General features: G+C 43.6%; 1 protein-coding gene across 1 annotated transcript in view; it reads left to right on the top strand.

Annotated features, from left to right (window-relative positions):
- LOC126095328 (piggyBac transposable element-derived protein 2-like) overlaps nt 1-16,120 on the top strand; it is a 30,408-nt gene extending 14,288 nt beyond the window's left edge. The window contains exon 2 of the mRNA XM_049910135.1: nt 15,872-16,120. Coding sequence (XP_049766092.1) covers nt 15,872-16,120 — 249 coding nt within the window. The remainder of the gene's footprint in view (nt 1-15,871) is intronic.
- Nucleotides 16,121-23,165: the final 7,045 nt, after the last annotated feature.

The raw sequence follows: 23,165 nt of genomic DNA, 5'->3' as shown, positions 1-23,165 counted from the left end.
TGAGCAATTCGGCGGTACGTCCACCCGGCCTCCCGCATGCCCACTATACGCCCTCGCTCAAAGTCCGTCAACTGCACATACGGTTCACGTCCACGCTGTCGCGGCATGCTACCAGTGTTAAAGACTGCGATGGAGCTCCGTATGCCACGGCAAACTGGCTGAAACTGACGGCGGCGGTGCACAAATGCTGCGCAGCTAGCGCCCTTCGACGGCCAACACCGCGGTTGCTGGTGTGTCCGCTGTGCCGTGCGTATGATCATTGCTTGTACAGCCCTCTCGCAGTGTCCGGAGCAAGTATGGTGGGTCTGACACACCGGTGTCAATGTGTTCTTTTTTCCATTTCCAGGAGTGTACTACAGGCTCTAACTAGGAGGCATTTGCAGTTCATGTCCTTCCAACACCGAGTCTCCACGAAGGACACATGTTCAAGCCGTCTGCTTGCTGACTGTTAACTGCTAGTCTGTCCAACCACAGAGTCTCCTACCAAGGGCGCAGAGCGCTGTCAGCGATATTAATACAATCTATAGCGCTGCCAACATATAAACAGGCTTCTTCTTACATAGCCCCCCTGCTCCCCTCAAATATTTTTACTAAGTGATTTGGGCAGTGGCCAAGACTAAGCTGTTAAATTTCTTTTTTATATTAACAATGTCAAATAGATCAGATGCACATAAAGGTCAAGTAATATGCTGTTGGTCAATAAAATAAAAATTCTCCTCACAGTCTCTAAAGACAGTACAAATGAATCATCCTCATTTTACATTGCATGTCCTACCAGCACTGAGTCTCCACAGAGGATACATGTCCAAGCCGTCCGCTCGCTAGCTGCTCACTGCTAGTCCGAGCAACCACAGAGTCTCTTATTGAGGGCTGTAGTGATATTAATATAGTCTATAGCGTTGCCAACATGCAAACATATAAGTAGTCTACTTACAGATGAACTGAAGTGTACCTGTTGCATGACTCATCTTGACATTGTACCTCAACCGTAACAGAATTAAGGAATCACTTTTTCAAACACCTAAAATTGCCTTTGACTGAGACGCATACGTTTTAAATTTGGTTCAGACGTGTCTACCACCTCCTGCCGTAATGGTGCAGAAACGTGGCCCCCTGAGACATCAGCCTCGGACTCGACGATGCTTCAAACAGCAAGGTCTCGGAGAAAAAAGGACCAGGGCTCAGAATTTCATGTGACGTGAGAAGGGGTAAATGATGTCACATTGGCACCAAATTACGCCAAAATTCTGCCCAACACAGCAGTGGACGTGTCACACGATGGGAAGGCCGCCACAGTCCCACCAACATTTCACGTCTTCTTTAGACACCTCTGCGGTAAGACCTGTTCAAGAATCACAAGAGGAGGAGGTATACTTGGAAAAGGCCAGGAGATACGGGAAGATTTCAATTAGATTACATCATGGTCAGACAGAGATTCCGAAATCAGATACTGGATTGTAAGGCGTACCCAGGAACAGATATAGACTCAGATCACAATAGAGTAGTGATGAAGAGTAGGCTGAAGTTCAAGACATTAGTCAGGAAGAATCAATAGGCAAAGAAGTGGGATACGGAAGTACCAAGGAATGACGAGATACGTTTGAAGTTCTCTAACGCTATAGATACAGCAATAAGGAATAGCGCAGTAGGCAGTACAGTTGAAGAGGAATGGACATCTCTAAAACGGGCCATCACAGAAGTTGGTAAGGAAAACATACGTCCAAAGAAGGTAGCTGCGAAGAAACCATGGGTAAAAGAAGAAATACTTCAGCTGATTGATGAAAGGAGGAAGTACAAACATGTTCCGGGAAAATCAGGAATACAGAAATACAAGTCGCTGAGGAATGAAATAAATAGGAAGTGCAGGGTAGCTAAGACGAAATGGCTGCAGGGAACATGTGAAGACATCGAAAAATATTTGATTGTCGGAAGGACAGACTCAGCATACAGGAAAGTCAAAACAACCTTTGGTGACATTAAAAGCAACGGTGGTAACATTAAGAGTGCAACGGGAATTCCACTGTTAAATGCAGAGGAGAGAGCAGATAGGTGGAAAGAATACATTGAAAGCCTCTATGGGGGTGAATATTAGTCTGATGTGATAGAAGAAGAAACAGGAGTCGATTTAGAAGAGATAGGGGATCCAGTATTAGAATCGGAATTTAAAAGAGCTTTGGAGGACTTACGGTCAAATAAGGCAGAAGGGATGGACAACATTCCATCAGAGTTTCTAAAATCATTGGGGGAAGTGGCAACAAAACGACTATTCACGATGGTGTGTAGAATATATGAGTCTGGCGATATACCATCTGACTTTCGGAAAAGCATTATCGTCGTGCGGTAGCGTTCTCGCTTCCCACGCCCGGGTTCCCGGGTTCGATTCCCGGCGGGGTCAGGGATTTTCTCTACCTCGTGATGGCTGGGTGTTGTGTGCTGTCCATAGGTTAGTTAGGTTTAAGTAGTTCTAAGTTCTAGGGGGCTTATGACCACAGCAGTTGAGTCCCATAGTGCTCAGAGCCATTTGAACCAAAAGCATCATCCACACAATTCCGAAGACTGCAAGAGCTGACAAGTACGAGAATTATCGCACAATCAGCTTAACAGCTCATGCATCGAAGCTGCTCACAAGAATAATATACAGAAGAATGGAAAAGAAAATTGAGAATGCGCTAGGTGACGATCAGTTTGGCTTTAGGAAAAGTAAAGGGACGAGAGAGGCAATTCTGGCGTTACGGCTAATAATGGAAGCAAGGGTAAAGAAAAATCAAGACACTTTCATAGGATTTGTCGACCTGGAAAAAGCGTTCGACAATATAAAATGGTGCAAGCTGTTCGAGATTCTGAAAAAAGCAGGGGTAAGCTATAGGGAGAGACGGGTCATATACAATATGTACAACAACCAAGAGGGAATAATAAGAGTGGACTATCAAGAACGAAGTGCTCGTATTAAAAAGGGTGTAAGACAAGGCTGTAGCCTTTCGCCCCTTCTCTTCAATCTGTACATCGAGGAAGCAATGATGGAAATAAAAGAAAGGTTCAGGAGTGGAATTAAATTACAAGGTGAAATGATATCAATGATTCGATTCGCTGATGACATTGCTATCCTGAGTGAAAGTGAAGAAGAATTAAATGATCTGCTGAACGGAATGAACAGCCTAATGAGTACACAGTATGGTTTGAGAGTAAATCGGAGAAAGACGAAGGTAATGAGAAGTAGTACAAATGAGAACAGCGAGAAACTTAACATTAGGACTGATGGTCACGAAGTCAATGAAGTTAAGGAATTCTGCAACCTAGGCAGTAAAATAACCAATGATGGACGGAGCAAGGAGGACATCAAAAGCAGACTCGCTATGGCAAAAAAGTCATTTCTGGCCAAGAGAAGTCTACTAATATCAAATACCGGCCTTAATTTGAGGAAGAAATTTCTGAGGACGTACGTCGGGAGTACAGCATTGTATGGTAGTGAAACATGGACTGTGGGAAAACCGGAACAGAAGAGAATCGAAGCATTTGAGATGTGGTGCTATAGACGAATGTTGAAAATTAGGTGGACTGATAAGGTAAGGAATGAGGAGGTTCTACGCAGAATCGGAGAGGAAAGGAATATGTGGAAAACACTGATAAGGAGAAGGTGCAGGATGATAGGACATCTGCTGAGACATGAGGGAATGACTTCCATGGTACTAGAGGGAGCTGTAGAGGGCAAAAACTGTAGAGGAAGACAGAGATTGGAATACGTCAAGCAAATAATTGAGGACGTAGGTTGCAAGTGCTACTGTGAGATGAAGAGTTTAGCACAGGAAAGGAATTCGTGGCGGTCCGCATCAAACCAGTCAGTAGACTGATGACCAAAAAAAAAAGCGGTAAGGTCAGAACCACAAGCGTTGAAACACGCTGTTTTTTATGAAATTTTTAGTCACACCATCACTCAGAATTAACACGATAAGGCCTCATGAGTGGGCATACAGTGCTGAATGAAAATACCCATTACTTGAGAGTTTGATTCCAGACATTTCGTGGGAAAAAACTGCGGTTTGCAGTGCGATGAGAAACCGAAAGACGTTCTTGACAATCTTTTGTACTGCTGACATCTGCCTCACTCTTCAACCTTACTCTAAGGAACATCGTGGTGCCTCAACGGTATTGAACGTAAACTCACCGCTTTCGAGTGCAGTGCGACCGCAGATTTTGCTCTGGTGTGCAGTGTGGAACCACTAGCAACCGTTCAAAACCATTCAACGAAAACTGAAGTTGATCTGAAGCAGCAAAAGGTATTTGTGATTTTTCACTGCTCCTAATTCACCCCTTCCTGTGGTGTGTCCATGGAGGAATGTGGCATTCACAAATGTATGAATATATCGGAGAGGGTTCCCTCTTTGAAGCACCATCGAGCCCAAAGAGGACGCCGCAAGGCGCCACGCTTTTGCACCGATACGTAAGCAGGTGACAGGAACCTCTGAGCCAAATATGAGACTTATACGTCGCAATGAGAAACAACTGCGCGGTTATTAGCCTTTAATTATACTGCGCTGTGTGGTACCCAAAACGCCTGACGTGTAGTGTCAAGTTGAGCCATGCATCTGGTCTTCCTCAGTTAATCTACCGATTGGGGAAGGCATGTAGAATGCGCTGATACTCCATAGTATACCATAACCTAGAAATCTGCTGAAGTATCATAATGTGACGTTACCATTTGAACATCCGATTCGTACGGTACCTGCAGGTAGAAATCCAAACTCTTGAGGCATGCCTCAAAGCAGTCCGGACAACTGCCTCTTCTCAATCGATCCATTGAAGTGGGAAGCCACTATCAAGTTGCCTTTACTCCATAAATTAAATATTGGATGAATCATTAACGTGCGGCAGTCACATTATCCAATGAATCACTTCGATTGAATACCTACGTCGCATAGAGATATGAAATGGAATGAGCATGTCAGGTTGGTAGTAGTGTTTTGGCACAGAATAGTAAGGTGTTGGAAATTAGAAAACTTTATTAAAACTCATTCACCTTGCTACACGCAATGTGCGGTTACTTCAGTGGCAGAGACAGAACCAGGAAATAAGCGGTAGTCGCAAGTGGGTCACACCTCACTACTTTACATCACGCCGAGATCCGCCCCCGGTAACTGAGCGATCAGCGCAACAGAATATCAATCGTAAGGGCCCATGTTCGATTCTCGGTTGAGTCGGAGATTTTCTACACTCAGGGGCTGGGTGTTGTACTCTTCATCATCATTTCATCCCTATCGACGCGCAAGTCACCGAAGTGGCGTCAAATCGAAAGACTTGCACCCGGCGAACGGTTTACCCGACGGGAGGCCCTAGTCACACGACATTTTTTATCACGCCGAGAGAGAGAAAGAGAGAGACAGAGGATGTGTCAACAGAAACTAGCGCGGGAAAGATAAGCAACGGAAACGTGACACGCATTAGAGATGTCGATAGAAAGTGTACTTATTTCATAAGAAGCAGTCTCAGAGAATCTTCACCTGTTAAGCGAATATAGCAGAATAAGAAGGACACATGTGGTCATTACGATCTGAGCATTTCGTCATAGCCTCATGTTGTTGTTGTTGTGGTCTTCAGTCCTGAGACTGGTTTGATGCAGCTCTCCATGCTACTCTATCCTGTGCAAGCTTCTTCATCTCCCAGTACCTACTGCAACCTACATCCTTCTGAATCTGCTTAGTGTATTCATCTCTTGGTCTCCCCCTACGATTTTTTCCTTCACGCTGCCCTCCAATACTAAATTGGTGATCCCTTGATGCCTCAGAACATGTCCTACCAGCCGATCCCTTCTTCTGGTCAAGTTGTGCCACAAACTTCTCTTCTCCCCAATCCTATTCAATACTTCCTCATTAGTTATGTGATCTACCCATCTAATCTTCAGCATTCTTCTGTAGCACCACATTTCGAAAGCTTCTATTCTCTTCTTGTCCAAACTGTTTACCGTCCATGTTTCACTTCCATACATGGCTACACTCCATACAAATACTTCCAGAAATGACTTCCTGACCCTTAAATCTATACTCGATGTTAACAAATTTCTCTTCCTCAGAAACGCTTTCCTTGCCATTGACAGTCTACATTTTATATCCTCTCTACTTCGACCATTATAAGTTATTTTGCTCCCCAAATAGCAAAACTCCTTTACTACTTTAAGTGTCTCATTTCCTAATCTAATTCCCTCAGCATCACCCGGCTTAATTCGACTACATTCCATTATCCTCGTTTTGCTTTTGTTGATGTTCATCTTATATCTTCCTTTCAAGACACTATCCATTCCATTCAACTGCTCTTCCAAGTCCTTTGCTGTCTCTGATGTTAGCTCCCTTTAAATACTCGAGCCCTCTAGCTCTCAAGGAGTTGATCATTGGGATCGATAGGTTCACAAGATTAGCACTCCACTTCATAATTATGCTACTGTAGCAAATCTATGTCATAGGTACTCCAGAATAGTCTATGAACCGGCCGAAGATATAACTGAAATGACGACCTTCACCTGATGAATTTCATACTGTTCGCCGCCTGCCATTGCTGATTGAGAACCTGACTGTCTACCCACAACACCATATCGCGGAATGCTCACAGCACCGAACTTCAGCACAGAAGCCGGAAGCAGTGCCTGGGGGGTTCCAAGTTCCTGTTGAACACTTAGGCGCCTCCAGGTGCTGAAACCTACGTAGCTGGTAGGAAGGAGATCGACCGACCACACGACTTCGGACAACACCACGTCACGGATGGGTCATGAAGTATCAACATCGAATTCGGAGTAGGATCGAACATACTCCAACAGCTAGTACGGACCATTCGTGCTGGACCATAGCCAATCCGGCAGCTCACCGCGGCGAGAGGTCACTCACTCCTCGCCTGGGTCTGTAGACGAGGAGCTGACTCGGCCACAGTGTGCGATTTGCAGGGGAGGATGGGGGAGATTTCCCCCTGTCTGCATCAGACCATCCCATCCTCTGGTTTTAGTTTATGCATCCCAACCTGGGATGTTTATTTCCCACGCACTGGAGTAAAACTTTACATCTAATTTAAATTTGTGGAGCCGAACACTGAAAGTTTTTAATATAGTCTTACTATTAATAATATTAAGGGGCTCCGGAAAGGCTCAAAATCATGAAAAGTTCAATTTTTACTTTTTTGCGTTTTCTGAATCTGCAGACTATTACCTTTTAATAGATATATAATTAATTCAATTCCGAAGACTACAACTATTTTTTAATTTTTTTTGAAATGTGTTGTACATGGGCGTGACCCACTGTGGCGCTGTTAAACTGCTGTCAAATGGTGTTATTATTAACGTCCGTGTTCATCAGGTACATTTTAGTGATGTGAGATAAAGTATGTGTTTTGGCTTACCTGTGATGGTTCAATATATATCGCTGGTGTGATTGTCGATTGTTTCATGTTTATTTACTGTGTCGTTATCTCGAATATATTGGTAATTAATTATGTTTCTTGAGTCTCTGTTTTGTTGAAGTATAATAATGAGTAAAAGTAAAGTTATTAGAAATCCTCTGAAGGCTTTTAAGAAAAGGAGAAATGTTGGAAAGCCAAAGGTATGTGTTATTACTGTAAATAATAACATTCTAACATGGTACGAGCGATGCTTGATTTAAACAAGGAACGCCTTCGGGCTGCAGACAGGGCTGTAAAGAGTCTAGAAATACAAGCAAGAGTAAACAGGAGGAGGAACAAGAGGAAGCTGGAGGAGGAGTTTGCAGAGGATGAAGATAATCCATCCAATGGACCTGGAATGCACTAAAAAGTTAATCCAATCTTTGTCGCTCGATTCCCAAAACTTTTATTTTCTCATACTAAATACATGTTTTCTAAGGATCTTCCAAACATATTTGTTTCAAACTTTCAGTAAATGTTACACAGTACCTTCTGCATAATTTAACACAGCCTTTTTCCAAAAAACTGTATATTTTTGAATATATAAATAAAAAATTGCAAAAAATGTTGTGAATTTTCATTACAATTGAAAAAAAAATCATATTTAATAACTTAACTAAAATTTTGTAAAATCCCTGTGTTAAGTTGTAGCCCATATTCCAATAAATAATCTGTAAAAAGTTCAACTTCCTACCTCAAATACTTTGTGAGGAAAGATGTAATTTATAAGCGTTATTTTAACATTACAAGTGTAGGGCGTTCTGGAGCCCCTTAATATGTTTGCTTATCAATTCTGAAAAAGTGTTATGTAGTAGTTAAGCATTTCAAAACATTTAGAACTAAATCATCATTATCATGTTGTCATTGTTGCTTTCGTCTAAGGTGTGTCATCCGTTTACTTGCGAGCTTGCGAGGGAAGTAGTGTGGCAGTCATACCGCAGCAGTCGTACCGCAGAGTTGGGTGAGCTGGGGGCTGAAATTCCCACTCCGGGCTCTGACATAGGGTGGTGACCGGCCCGGAACCTGTGCGAACATTTACTGTTAGGCCACCTTTTGGCAACGGTATGGCGTGGACTAACGCTCCTGGGACGAAAGCACAAAGTAGTGCGGAGTGAGCAACGGCACTGGCCAGACGGAATCGGACAGCCTGACTTTGCTAGCCGTGAACCACGTGCGCGGAGCTTAACACAGGCTCCCCAGCATCGCGTACACAAAATTAATTTGTGTCGTTCGTTCGTTGCCTCGTGTCCGCCAAACACACGGCGATCTTCACACGTTCCCGCTTCAGTAGCTTCGTTAGTGAGTTGAGTGCGTCTGGGCCTGTAAGAACTAGGGAATTTCAGGATGCCATTCAAACAAAGCAAAGTTTATGATTTTCTTAAGATCAGTGCATTACCTGATACGTGTACAAACTCTGACAGCCGGGATACTAACAGTGGTGCTAAAAGAGTTACAATAGACACTGAATGCAAAAACGAAAACGGTAATAATGGTGCTAATACAGGGGAAGAGGCTAAATCTCCGGTGACTGAAAACTCTGACAGATCTCAAGATAGGAATGGGAGCAGCAGTAGTCTTGCGATTATAGTAGGAAATTGTGTTGCCTTACCACGTTTTCAAAACTGCCAAAAGACTAAGACGTGGCTGTCCGTAAATGACAAAAACTTAGTAATATGCACAGTGTGTTCACAAGTTCGTGAACTTCAGGTGGAAAGCGGTGGACGTGTGCGTATCGATATCGCGTTTTTAGCTGGTCTTTATGCTAATAACGCCAAAAATCTAAATGATAAAATCGGGAATCATGCAAAGTGCAAATCACACATGAAGTGCGTAGAAATCATGAGGATAAAAGAAAAGAAAAGTTTAGAAAAATGTGTGATTGAAGTGCAAAGTTGTGGGGAAAGCGGTATCAAGAAAAAGTAATCGAACTGCTTCGTTGTTCAGATCTGCATATGTAATAGCTAAACAGAAATTATCATTCAAATCGTATCCTGCAGTAATCGAACTACAAAAGCTTAATGGTTTATCAGTCGGTAATATGCTTCATTCTGACCATGCATGCCGAATCATTATGTTTGTAGGAGAAGAAATGAAAGAGAATCTTGCTCACTTCCTTGTAGAATCGGGTACAAACTTTAGTATCATGATGGACGAAAGTACAACGGTTTCCAATAAAACTTGTTTAATAATATTTATACGTTTGTCCTTTGAGGGAGTTGCTTGCGATTATTTTTTTGACATTGTTGAATTAGAAAGTGGGACAGGAGAATGCATTTTCAGCACACTGTTAGCAGCTATTGAAAAGTATGGCTCAACAATGCTTGCACCTTACAAAGGCGTAGCCACTCTACTGTCGTTCATTGTATGAACCACAAAATGGAATTAGCTGTCCACGATGTTATGAATGATGTAGCAGATGTATACCATATACAGGTTTTTTTAGATTCCTTATATTCTGTGTGTTTTCAAAGTCCCAAAAATCAGAATACTACAAAGTGTTTCACAAGAATTATCCTCGCAGCTATTAAATCTAGGCCGTATTTTTCGCGTACGTTGGGTTGCTTCCTCATTTAATGCTGTTCGAACTTTTCTTGAAAGTCACAGTTCTCTTGTCCATCTTTTTGAAAAACTGAGACATGATGGTTCCTGATCAACTCAGGAGAGATCTAAATTTGAAGGTTTACTAAAACAACTCACAAAGTGATTTTTCTGATAGTGCATACGCGTGAATAGTGAGTTTCGGCATTAACATCTATTTATAAATAACTGTTTAACCATGGGTAACACCACGGTCCAAGCTAGTAACATATATAATTATACTAACCCCCTAAGACATCCCCCCCACTGGTAAAAGCAAAAATCGGACACTGCTCGGCAATCGTCAGCGGAAGTCCAACATGCAGCTGAATGAGGTATAGGCTACAACACCGCTGTGGAACAAGACGACAGTTAATATGGTTAATAAACAATTTACCTCTGACACAGTTTTGCTAGTGTCAGAGACGCTTCACAGGTACCCAGCTTCTATCCTGACTTCATGCAGAGGGGTGTCCACTTGGCCATCTGTAGTAGGGAAGGCCAGTACACTACTTCCTTATGTTGGGAGAATTTCAGGAATGTGTAACTCATCTGTAACGGAGAAGGCTTATAGAACGCATGTGCGATTCATTCTTGAGTACTGTTCGAGTGTTTGGGATTAAAGAAAAGCATCCACGCAATTCAGAGGTGAGGCAGCGAGCAATTGTGACAGAAAATTGGAAAAGAAATTTAATAATCCAGGTTGCTAGTTGTAACTTCGTAAATGCAAGATAGTTTGTGAGATTTTCACTTTTTACAAATGCACCTCTTGTGGAGTCACTGCATCTCACTGGCAATAGATTTGGAGCTGACATTACAGCGCTGTTCGAGCACACCCCCTGCTCTACATATTTTTTATTTAACAACGAGTTCATGGTGTGGGTTCCTGGTGTCATGTCCTAGTTAATGAACCGCGGGCAACGTATGAGTGGCCAAGTAAGTGGTCCTGACAGTCGGGATACCAGTTACTTTGGAATAAGGCTGGACGTCTCGGACGTATTCCGAGTCGTGGTCACCTTTGTGCTCAGACGGCAAACACTACCAAATCCACCGGTTAGTCCCTCAACCGTTACGGGTAAAACTCAATGGGACCCGGGCCAAGTAAGGCTAGCAACGTGCTTTCCTGGTACTATAAATATGAAGCTGGCAACAATCAGAGCAAAATGCCTCGCACCTTTGGAGGTGACGGAGCCCCACCTGCAATTGACAGACCAGGGACTCCTAAGATTCGACTCGGCAAACGAATGTTAATGAGATGGGGAGCTATTAATATCAATAGGGGCTACTCTGGGAAGAAGGTAGATCTGGCAGAGGCTGTAAGCAAGATGGGGTTGGACGTTTTAGCTCTTAGTGACATTCGGGTAAGGGGTGAGAAAGAAGAGGAAGTGGGAGAATACAAGGTCTACCTGTCAGGAGTCAAAGCAGGAATAGCACAATGGGATGTAGGGCTTTTCACCAGGAAAGAAATGGAACCCAGCGTAGTTGCAATAAGGTATGTAAACGAACGACTGATGTGGATAGATTTGACAGTGTCTAGCAAGAAAATTAGGATTGTGTCAATATATTCGCATTGTGAAGGGACAGATCAAGATAAGATGGATAGTTTTCATGATGCACTCAGTGATGTAGGTGTTAGAGTAAAGGACAAGGACAGTGTTCTGCTCATGGATGATTTTAATGCCAGGATTGGAAATCGAACAGAAGGGTATGAAAAGGTTATGGGTAAATTTGGAGAGGATATGGAGGCCAACAGGAGCGCGAAACAACTCTTGGATTTCTGTGCCAGTATGGGCTTAGTAATCACAAACTCATTTTTTAAACACAAGAACATTCACCGGTATACTTGCGAAGGCAGGGCAACCAGACCTGTCATTGACTATATAATAACAGATCAGGAATTCAGGAAGGCTGTGATGACACTGATCACTACTTAATCTGCAGTGAAATTGGTATTGTGAGGCCGAAAGTGCAGGAGGTCAGGTCCATTTGTAGGAGGATAAGAGTGGAGAAACTTTAGGATAAGGAAATCAGGCACAAGTACATAACAGTGATCTCAGAAAGGTACCAGTTAGTTGAATGTAGTCAATCGCAGTCACAGGAAAAGGAATGGACAAGGTACAGGGACACAGTACTAGAAGTGGCCAAAGAGTGTTTTGGAACAGTAGTGTGTAAAGGTAGGATGAAGCAAACAGCTTGGTGGAATGACACAGTCAAGGCAGCCTGTAAAAGGAAAAAGAAGGCATATCAAAAATGGCTACATACTAGAACTCAGGTAGACAGAGAAAGTTATGTTGAAGAAAGAAACAAAGCCAAACAGATAATTGCAGCATCCAAGAAGAAATCTTGGGAAGACTTTGGAAACAGGTTGGAGACTTTGGGTCAAGCTGCTGGAAAACCATTCTGGAGTGTAATTAGCAGTCTTCCAAAAGAGAGGTAAGAAGGAAATGACAAGTATTCTGGACAGGTCAGGAAAACTGCTGGTGAATCCTGTGGAGTCCTTGGGCAGATGGAGGGAATATTTTGAAGAGTTGCTCAATGTAGGTGAAAATACGATCAGTAATGTTTCAGATTTCGATGTACAATGGGATAGGAATGATGATGGAAATAGGATCACATTTGAGGAAGTGGAGAAAATGGTCAATAGATTGCAGTGCAATAAAGCAGCTGGGGTGGATGAAATTAAGTCGGAACTCATCAAATACAGTGGAATGTCAGGTCTTAAATGGCTACACAGGATAATTGAAATGGCGTGGGAGTTGGGACGGGTTCCATCAGACTGGACGAAAGCAGTAATCACACCAATCTTTAAACATGGAAACAGACAAGATTGTAACAACTACAGAGGTGCCTCTTTGATCAGTGTTGTGGGTAAAATCTTCTCAGGTATTGTTGAAAAGAAAGTGCGAATATTAGTTGAGGACAAATTGGATGAAAATCATTGTGGGTTTAGGCCTCTTAGAGGTTGTCAGGACCAGATCTTTAGCTTACGGCAAATAATGGAGAAGTGTTACGAATGGAACAGGGAATTGTATCTATGTTTTATAGATCTAGAAAAGGCATATGACCGGGTTCCTAGGAGGAAGTTATTGTCTGTTCTACAAGGTTATGGAATAGGAGGCAAACTTTTGCAAGCAATTAAAGGTCTTTACGCAGATAGTCAGGCAGCAGTTAGAGTTGACGGTAAACTGAGTTCATGGTTCGGAGTAGTTTCAGGGGTAAGACAAGGCTGCAACCTGTGTCCACTGTTGTTCATATTATTTATGGATCATATGTTGAAAACAATAGACTGGCTGGGTGAGATTAAGATAGGTGATCACAAAATAAGCAGTCTCGCATATGCGGATGACTTAATTGTGATGGCAGATTCTATTGAAAGTTTGTAATGTAATATTTCAGAGCTAGATCAGAATGTAAGGACTATGGTATGAAGATTAGCATCTCCAAAAGAAAAGTAATGTCACGGGAAAGAGATATAAACGGATTAAGTGCCAAATAGGAGGAACAAAGTTAGAACAGGTGCAGGGTTTCAAGTACTTAGGATGCATATTCTCACAGGATGGCAACATAGTGAAAGAACTGGAAGCGAGGTGTAGCAAAACTAAGGCAGTGAGCGCTCAGCTACGATCTACTCTCTTCTGCAAGAAGGAAGTCAGTACCAAGACTGTTATCTGTGCACCGTTCAATGTTTCGACCAACTTTGTTGTATGGGAGCGAAAGCTGGGTGGATTCAGGTTACCTTATCAGTAATATTGAGGTTACGGATATGAAAATAGCTAGGATGATTGCAGGTACTAGTAGATGGGAACAATGGCAGGAGGGTGTGCACAATGAGGAAATCAAAGAAAAACTCGGAATGAACTCTATAGATGTAGCAGTCAGGGCGAACAGGCTTAGATGGTGGGGTCATGTTACACGCATGGGAGAAGCAAGGTTACCCAAGAGACTCATGGGTTCAGCAGTAGAGGGTAGGAGGAGTCGGGGTAGACCAAGGAGAAGGTACCTGGATTCGGTTAAGAATGATTTTGAAGTAATATGCTTAACATCAGAAGAGGCACCAATGTTAGCACTGTATAGGGGATCATGGAGGAATTTTATAAGGGGGACTATGGTACAGACTGAACGCTGAAAGGCATAATCAGTCTTAAATGATGATGATGATGATGATGGTGAACGAGTTTTATGAGCACTCAGACGGTGTCGCCGTGGGGAGTCCTTTACACACCTGGTGGCCAATCTTTCTATGGAAGACTTAGGAGCGTGCACTCGCCTGAGACACTTTTAAACCAAAAATGTTTTGGTGATATGTTAATGATACTTTTATAGTTTGGCCTCATGTTTGTGATCGTCTGCGAGAGTTCCTACAACATCTGAACTCTATAAACGAAAACATAAAATATACTATGTAGTTCGAGAAGGAGGACTGTCTGCCGTTTTTAGACGTATTGGTGCGACTTAAGAGCGATGGCACACTTGGTCATTTGGTATAGAGAAAGCCCATTCACACAAACCTTTACTTGCAAGCCGCTAGTTGCCACCATCTGGCACAAGCGATGGTTGTTCTGAAGACATTGATTCACCGAGTCCACGTAATCTCTGACACCGATGGTTTGCAATCGGAACTGGAGCACCTGCAAACTGTATTTCTGAAGAATGGGTATTCGTCCCAGCAAGTGGAGAGAGCGGTGCAGACCTGTAAACGACGAAACAAAGAAGAGGAGGCAAGAATCAGCGGAGCAGCGCCTCTGAGGAAGTCCAGCGCAGTCCTGGACGAAACGTAAGGAGCAGATAAGTTCTTGCACCACGACCTCACATCCCGGAAAGTATATCAACAGCCATGTCAACCGGTCGTGAAAGCCTTCATTCTACAAAGAAGAGGAGAGGCCTTTAAAACGACTGCCTGTTTACCATATATTGCTAATATTTCGACGCAAATATCCAGAATATTAAGAAAATATAAAGTGAAAACAATCTTTGGCCCTCCCGAAAATAATTCGTCGCTGTTGGGATCTGTCAAAGACAACCTAGAGCTGCGGAAGGCTGGTGTTTACAGGATTCCGTGTGAATGCGTCAAATCTTACATAGCGCAAACGACGCGTACTGTGCAGGATCGCATAGTAGAACATCGGCGGCATACTCTCCTTCTCCAGCCTTGTAAGTCTGCCATCGCCGAACACTGTATTTCCACTGGTCATGCCATGAAGTACAATGAGACAAAAATTGTTGCCCATAGTCTAACTTTTGGGGCTGTATTATGAATGAATCGGTGGAAATACGGCTGTCTGACAATGAGTCTCTTATTAATCGTGGCGGCGGTTTCCAATTGAATTCGGCTTGGAATCTAGTCGTCGAAAATCTTCGTGTCCTTCGTAGCCGGTGCAGTTCTGTGATGGAACCGTGGGAAGACAATCGAACTGATATCGATGCGGCGAGTTTTCACTACGGACGGCGCGCGGCGCAGCAGAATCGAACGCGCTCAAGTAGCGCACTCGCAACGCCAAGTGAATCCACCACGCATGTGCCGGAGGGGCCTTGAATACCAGAGCTCAGGGACTTTTCGCCAGTATCACCTGCAGATGCCCAGAAGACTCTGCGCCGAAATATTGTGGTAGGAAGTTGCAAACATCCGAAATTTCGTGGAACAAGCATGATAGTTTGTTTGTTAAAGGCATTTGATGATGTATTTTAATGTGTTATAACTTTTAAGCACTGTTAAACGTGGGGTAGGAACTCTTAAGAACCTGGTGACTGTGAGAAGCTTATGCTGTAAATCAGACATCGTTACCAGGGCTACTTTTCAAGACTGTCACCTAAGGACACATGTAGAGTAAAGCAACACGAAAATTTTAATGTCCAAGGAATTACTTCTGCTTGTGTGTTGTAGCGGCTTTATTTACCCGAAGGAATCAGACGCGGCCCCCACCGGCCCTGTGCCTGTCAAGACACTCTTCCGCACCGCTGGAGCGGCCAGTCCGCTGCCGCCATGACTCCAGCCAGCTTGTCCGTGCCTCCACCGAGCTTCTCCAGTAGGGCCACGCACCTACTGGGGTCTCTGGCTGGCATCGAGTTCCAGCGTGGAATAACTTCGCGAGGCGGGAAGCTCCCAGTAGATCGCTTGAACGCGCCAACTTAGTGCTCCACCCTATCCGCACCCTACGCCAATAAGAGCAAGTGTCTTCGAGCAATCGAACCGCAGCCTGAAGCAGCATCTGGAGTGACACACTCGGCAGAACATGGTTAAAATGTATACGAAAGCATATTATATACACTTTATTTAAAATGCTTGGATAGTTTGCAACAGTTACTACATAAGCTTAGATATTAATACCTCGTACCACTAATCTACCCATGTATTGGGTGGTTAATAATTAAAATCCAGTTACTCAAATAGGTCCGGTGCGGGCTGTAATTATCCTAAGGCATCGAATTTTGGTAGTAATAACCATGCTTTGCTTAGTGTTTCGCGTTCTAAATAACATCTGTAAATTCACATGAAAGGGGTGAAATAACGCAATTAGCCGCCACTTGGTGACTTGGAAAGATGAGCCATAGACTCGGATTTGTTATCATAATACTTATAAGATACAGCAAATCTGCTAAAGTGTTTGTCTACACTATGGTTGTCATTCCTCTTCTGTAGCATTGCAGTGTGGAATGGAATCCCTAGTAGGCAGTACTGACGGTTTTATAGAGAGAAGGACATGGCTGATTTACCGCCCTTTTCTTACCTAATCTGCACTCGAGCGCCCTGTACTATTTACAGTAGACAACAGTGCACGCTCCGTATAGACTACGATGGCAGTAATACTGAGGTCACATATGATAGTAAAGGCAGCAGAACAAAGAACAGTTAACACATCGAGATCATCACGAATAATTCAAATAATACACAGGAAACGCAACTGAAAATGGGAACCTTTTTCCAAAACAGGCATGCAGGCCATAATTAAAAGTGTAGACTGGCAGTAGAGAAAAGTTATTTTGGAAAGTAGCCCATGTCTTACGTATCGTGTCGAATATGGAAAAAGATCACTGTGGATAACAAATTGTAGTTTAGAGCGTATAGATGAAATGAGCATAGTATTTCTGGGCGTCTGTCTGGTACACAGTTCAGCCTGAGGTTCGTTTAACGTTGTTTCTGACATCTTAACACACACCTCCCGGGCTGGTTTTTGATATCTGGGTTAAATGGGATTCCTTGGATGCAAGAAAATGTACTGTCATGAAACTCTGTAGGATATGTTTAGGATTCAAATGGTTCAAATGATTCTGAGCACTGTGGGACTTAACATCTGAGGTCATCAGTCCCCTAGACATAGAACTGCTTAAAACTAACTAACCTACACACATCCATGCCCGAGGCTGGATTCGAACCTGCGACCGTAGCAGCAGCGTGGTTCCGGACTGAAGAGCCTAGAACCGCTCGACCACAGCGGCCAGCTATGTTTAAGGAATGGAAGTTCTAGGTGACTGCAGTATAATTCTACTTCCACCACGTGTACATAGCCCAGGGAATAAGAGATCAGTGCGCGTGCATATGCATACACACAAACGTTACTCCGCTGCTCAACGTCCACGTAGGGATTGTGCTATGTATGCTGCTCGGTATCCTGGACGACATCATCCAAGTGTCCGAACCGTTCGCCGGATAGTTACGTTATTTAAGCAAACAGGAAATGTTCAGTCACATGTGAAACGTCAACCACGACCTGCAACAAATGATGATGCCCAAGTAGGTGTTTTAGCTGCTGTCGCGGCTAATCCGCACATCAGTAGCAGACAAACTGCGCGAAAACGGGAATCTCAAAAACGTCGGTGTTGATAATGGTACATCAACATCGATTGCACCCCTTCCATATTTCTATGGACCAGAAAATGCATGGCGACGACTTTGAACGTCGTGTACAGTTCTGCCACTGGGCACAAGAGAAATTACGCGACGATGACAGATTTTTTGGACGCGTTCTATTTAGCGACGAAGCGGTAACATAAACCGGGATAATATGCACTATTGGGCAACGGAAAATCCACGATGGCTGCGACAAGTGGAACATGAGTGACCTTGGTGGGTTAATGTATGATGCGGCATTATGTGAGGAAGGATAACTGGCCCCCATTTTACCGATGGCAATCTAAAAAAATGGTTCAAATGGCTCTGAGCACTATGGGACTTAACATCTATGGTCATCAGTCCCCTAGAACTTAGAACTACTTAAACCTAACTAACCGAAGGACAGCACACAACACCCAGCCATCACGAGGCAGAGAAAATCCCCGACCCCGCCGGGAATCGAACCCGGGAACCCGTGCGTGGGAAGCGAGAACGCTACCACACGATCACGAGATGCGGGCCTGGCAATCTAAATGGTGCAATGTATGCTGATTTCCTACGCAATGACATTATTAGAAGATGTTTCACTGCATGACAGAATGGTGATGTACTTCCAACATGATGGATGTCCGGCACATAGCTCGCGTGCGGTTGAAGCTGTATTGAATAACATATTTCATTACAGGTGGATTGGCCGTCGAAGCACCATACCATGGCCCGCACGTTCACCGGATCTGACGTCTTCAGATTTCTTTCTGTGGGGAAAGTTGAACGATATTTGCTATAGTGATCCACCGACAACGCCTGACAACATGCGTCAGCGCATTGTCAATGCATGTGCGAACATTACGGAAGGCGAACTACTCGCTGTTGGGAGGAATGTCGTAACACGTATTGCCAAATGCATTGAGGTTGACGGACATCATTTTGAGCATTTATTGCATTAATGTGGTATTTACAGCCGGCCGGAGTGGCCGAGCGGTTCTAGGCGCTACAGTCTGGAACCGCGAGTAGGCTACGGTCGCAGGTTCGAATCCTGCCTCGGGCATCTGTGTGTGTGAGGTCCTTAGGTTAGTTATGTTTAAGTAGTTCTAAGTTCAAGGGACGTAGGGGACTAGGGGACTAGTCCCATAGTGCTCAGAGCCATTTTGTGGTATTTACAGGTAATCACGCTGTAACAGCATGCGTTCTCAGAAATTATAAGTTCACAAAGGTACATGTATCACATTGGAACAACCGAAATAAAATGTTCAAACGTACCTACGTTATGTATTTTAATTTAAAAAACAGTTCGTCTAAAATTATGAGCCATATGTTTGTGACTAATACAGCGCCATCTATAACAAAGCGAAAAAAGTGGTCCAACTAAAACATTCATATTTCTTTACTTACTACATGAATATGTAATAAAAAGTGGGGGCTCCTATTTAAAAAAACGCAGTTGATATCCGTTTGACCTATGGCAGCACCTTCTAGCGGGCCAACCATAACGCCATCTGGTTTCCCCCTTCTTGCTACACAAGTTTCGTTCTTTGTAGTTTGTAGTTTGTTTAGCATATAGCTCTCGCGTAAAGTAGTTCAAATAGCTCTGAGCACTATGGGACTTACCTGCTGCGATCATGTCCCCTAGAACTTAGAACTACTTAAATCTAACTAACCTAAGAACATTACACACATCCATGCCCGAGGCAGGATTCGAACCTGCGACCGTAGCGGTCGTGCGGTTCCAGACAGTAGCGCATAGAACCGCTCGGCCACTCCAGCCTGCGCTCTCGCGTGAACTATGTGATCAAGTGAATGCTGCTGTGCGTTGGATCTTGTCTACCTCTTGTATGAATGTGACCTTGTGACGAACCGAGATAGACGTTTACATCTGGATAAAGTCAGGTCCTCAAACAATATCTCCACTCTTTACATACACCTTGGATCATTAGGGTACGTATGAAGGATTGATAGCTACAGTTGGTCAGTTTTCTGTGTATTACTTTATGGCCGGCCGCTGTGGCCGATCAGTTCTAGGCGCTTCAGTCCGGAACCGCTCTGCTGCTATGGTCGCAGGTTGGAATCCTGCCTCGGGCACGGATGTGTGTGTTGCCTTTAGGTTGTAACGCCGGAAATGCATAGCCTCCTATTTCCATCTATTGTACTATTTTTTTTCCTTGCTTTGTTACCTCAAGATATGACATTTCTGTCTCTTCGTATATTGTAATTGTTTTACTATTTGTATATTTATGCATTTATGTCGATGTATAATTGGTTTGTTTCGTAAATATTATTTGTATTTTTACGCTGGGTCTTGCCTAGGGAAAACTGCTATCGAACGATTACGTCGATAGGTCGTGTGAAGAATCAAAGTGTGTAGGATCTTTGGTAGTGTTAACTCTGCCGCGTGGAGCGCGGGCTGAGAGAAGGAGTCTGGCTGGAGTAGCGAGTGGAGCAGGTGTGTTGTGTGACGCTCCCGCGAGTTGCCGCGCTTTCGGGGTTTGGCAGCATGTAATTGCGCTCGACTTGCGATGATAGTTTCTGACATGGTGTCGCGGACGGGAAACATTAACTAGCGCACATCAAGAGCCCGTTTCGTCTGGTGACCGTGTCGAGAAGAAGGCGCGCCAACATCCAGCTTCTGCAACAGCGACGGCCGACAGTGAGTGACTGTCGCCACCTCCTCGACCGACGGCTTCAAACCTTCAATCAACCGACAAGGAAGACTGGACGCAAGTAAAGTTTTAGAACTGTATGGCAGACCTCAGCTTTTCAAACTGTACCATTTTCGTAACTATAATTACAGCAACTTAGCATGAACCTTTGTTGTTCATTGTCCCAATTGCATTGCCAAGCAGGGTCCCTTCCTTTTCCGGAATGAACCCGAGTGTCGTTGAAATTCAGACGCCAGCATTAAAGTAACATCATTTCACTGCTTTAATTTCAAAGTTCAGTTAGCTGGATACAATATTCAGATTACACAAGCACAAATTAAGAGTGCGAGTTTTGTTGCCATATTTTAGCTTACCTGTGACTGCAGCTCAGCTTGGTACGTACTAAATTTTACTATTGTTAATTGTTCAGAATCATTTAATTCAGGCTCAAAGTTAAATCTCTTCTTTCTAAATTGCGTAGATTCAAGTAGCTTTTGAAATGATTGTTGAGGTAGTCCAAGACTAACCGTATTTTACTGAATTTCGATGTGCTTCAGAAAGAAAGCTCACTATTAACTTCAGTCACTAAATTAACTTTCGATTTTCCGGTTTTATTAATTCTTTTGCTAAATTAAGTCAGGGTGTAGCGAAATTTATTACTTCTGACAAACTTTCAGTTTTCACACTACACGTGTCAACCTTCAGTTGCCACACTTCTAGTGCTAATTATATGTGTAATAACCTTTCTTTTTCAGTTACTATAGTAATTTTCCTTAGGACTGGCGACCGTGATTTCCCCCAAATCTCAAATACCTAATTACCGCTAGTTAATTGTTAACGTAACGGCTGCACATTTACTTTCTTTATTAACTTTACCCCTTTTCAAAATTAATTTCCACCAGTTTCATTAGCACAGTTCCTTTCATTTAGATGTAACCCTTTCCTCCCTCTTTACCGACAGGTTAACTTCGGTGACGATTGCTTTTCCAAAACTCCCATTAGGTACACGCGGTTTCATTTTTCACTGTCATTAAGGTCGGTAAGTGAGGGGGATGTTACAAGGTTAGTTAGGTTTACATAGTTCTAAGTCTGGGGGGCTGATGACCTGAGATATTAAGTCCCATAGTGCTTAGAGCCATTTGAATCATCAGCTTATCACGATGTAAAAATAAGTGTCACACTTGTTAGGAAGTCAAGACGCTGGATTTTAAGATAAGTCATGAAGCTGGTTTTTAAGATAACGAAAGTCAGAACGCTCACCTACGGTACACTAAATAACATTGTAACGCAATACAACTCCAGCACAATACAACTGTTATAGTGTACAAGACGGGTGGTTTTGACAGCTAGCGTTTTCTTGACGGAAGTATCCCTGGGTACACAGTTGAAAGAAGTCATCCTGCCAGCGCTTTGTGTGTGCTCTGGCTGCTTGGGGGCATGTGGATGAGTCATGGATGCTAAAGAAACCCTTCTAACGGATATGTGCTCCCCATCAGCCATCACTTGTCATGATGTTATGATGTTATGATGTGGACTGCACCAGACACTCACCACTCGTCTTCTGATCGGACGTTGTCGAATACCTCCTCTTGCTCACACAAAACTGAGGCATGCACTGGAATTTTCTTAGACCTGGGCATTAGGAAAGTTGCCGGCAGCAGAGAAAACACGAGTTTTTCAACACATACCCAACCCGTTCGTAGGACCGCTGTGTTGTTGGTTATTCTACAGGAGTTTCGTGTACAATCGCTTACAAATGGATCAACCGTATGCAGTGCTGGACATGTGTTCTTCAGACCTTATCGGTTCCTTATGATTTTCGGAAGCAAGTCCCTCATAAGATACACTTAGTACAATGCTGGCCGGAGTGGCCGTGCGGTTCTAGGCGCTACAGTCTGGAACCGCGTGACCGCTACGGTCGCAGGTTCGAATCCTGTCTCGGGCATGGATGTGTGTGATGTCCTTAGGTTAGTTAGGTTTAAGTAGTTCTAAGTTCTATTGGACTGATGACCACAGATGTTAAGTCCCATAGTGCTCAGAGCCATTTGAACCATTTTGAACTTAGTACAATTATTTTGTGCACATTTTAAATGACATTTTAAAGGTTGTGTGAGAAATTATTTATATCTATGAGTTCTCCAAGAAAGTGTCATGGTAAAGTGGTCGCAGTTGTGACTGCTTGTAAGTGAAAATAATTGTAAAAACTTCACTGACCTGATTGCAAGCGATAAAGTATGCTTCTTCTCAGACAACTTGTTAGACTAAAGGAGTGTAGCAAAGTGAAAGCTGTACACGTCAGGAAATATCAGACAACAGCTTAAGTTGAAACTGGTTTATCGATTTCAGCACCAGCTGCGGCGTCAGCTCCTATTAGCCTCATCGACAAGACTTGACTACCGCATGCAAAGTCGTCCGACCTTGGACGTAGCGCAATGGCGTATACTGAGCGGCACAGCAGAAGACCGATAGCACGGACGGTGGACTCCATATAAGGACAGCGCATGACAGGAGCGCAGTTCGTGCGCTACGTGTCCGGACGGCGACGCTGTATCTCACACGCGCAGCTGCGTAACGCGTCAAGTAACGATACGTCACAAAATGTAATGGTCTGTGTGAATCCAGACGTTGTTCTCTGACGTCGCCAGTAGTAACAGCTCCATTGTCGGAGATAATCCTCAAAGAACAACATCAGTCACAGCTTGCTAGGCACC

The sequence above is a fragment of the Schistocerca cancellata genome, chromosome 8, assembly GCF_023864275.1.
Source record: "Schistocerca cancellata isolate TAMUIC-IGC-003103 chromosome 8, iqSchCanc2.1, whole genome shotgun sequence".
NCBI lineage: Eukaryota > Metazoa > Arthropoda > Insecta > Orthoptera > Acrididae > Schistocerca > Schistocerca cancellata.
Note: the sequence above shows the minus strand (reverse complement) of the source record. Positions and strands in the feature narration are given on the sequence as shown.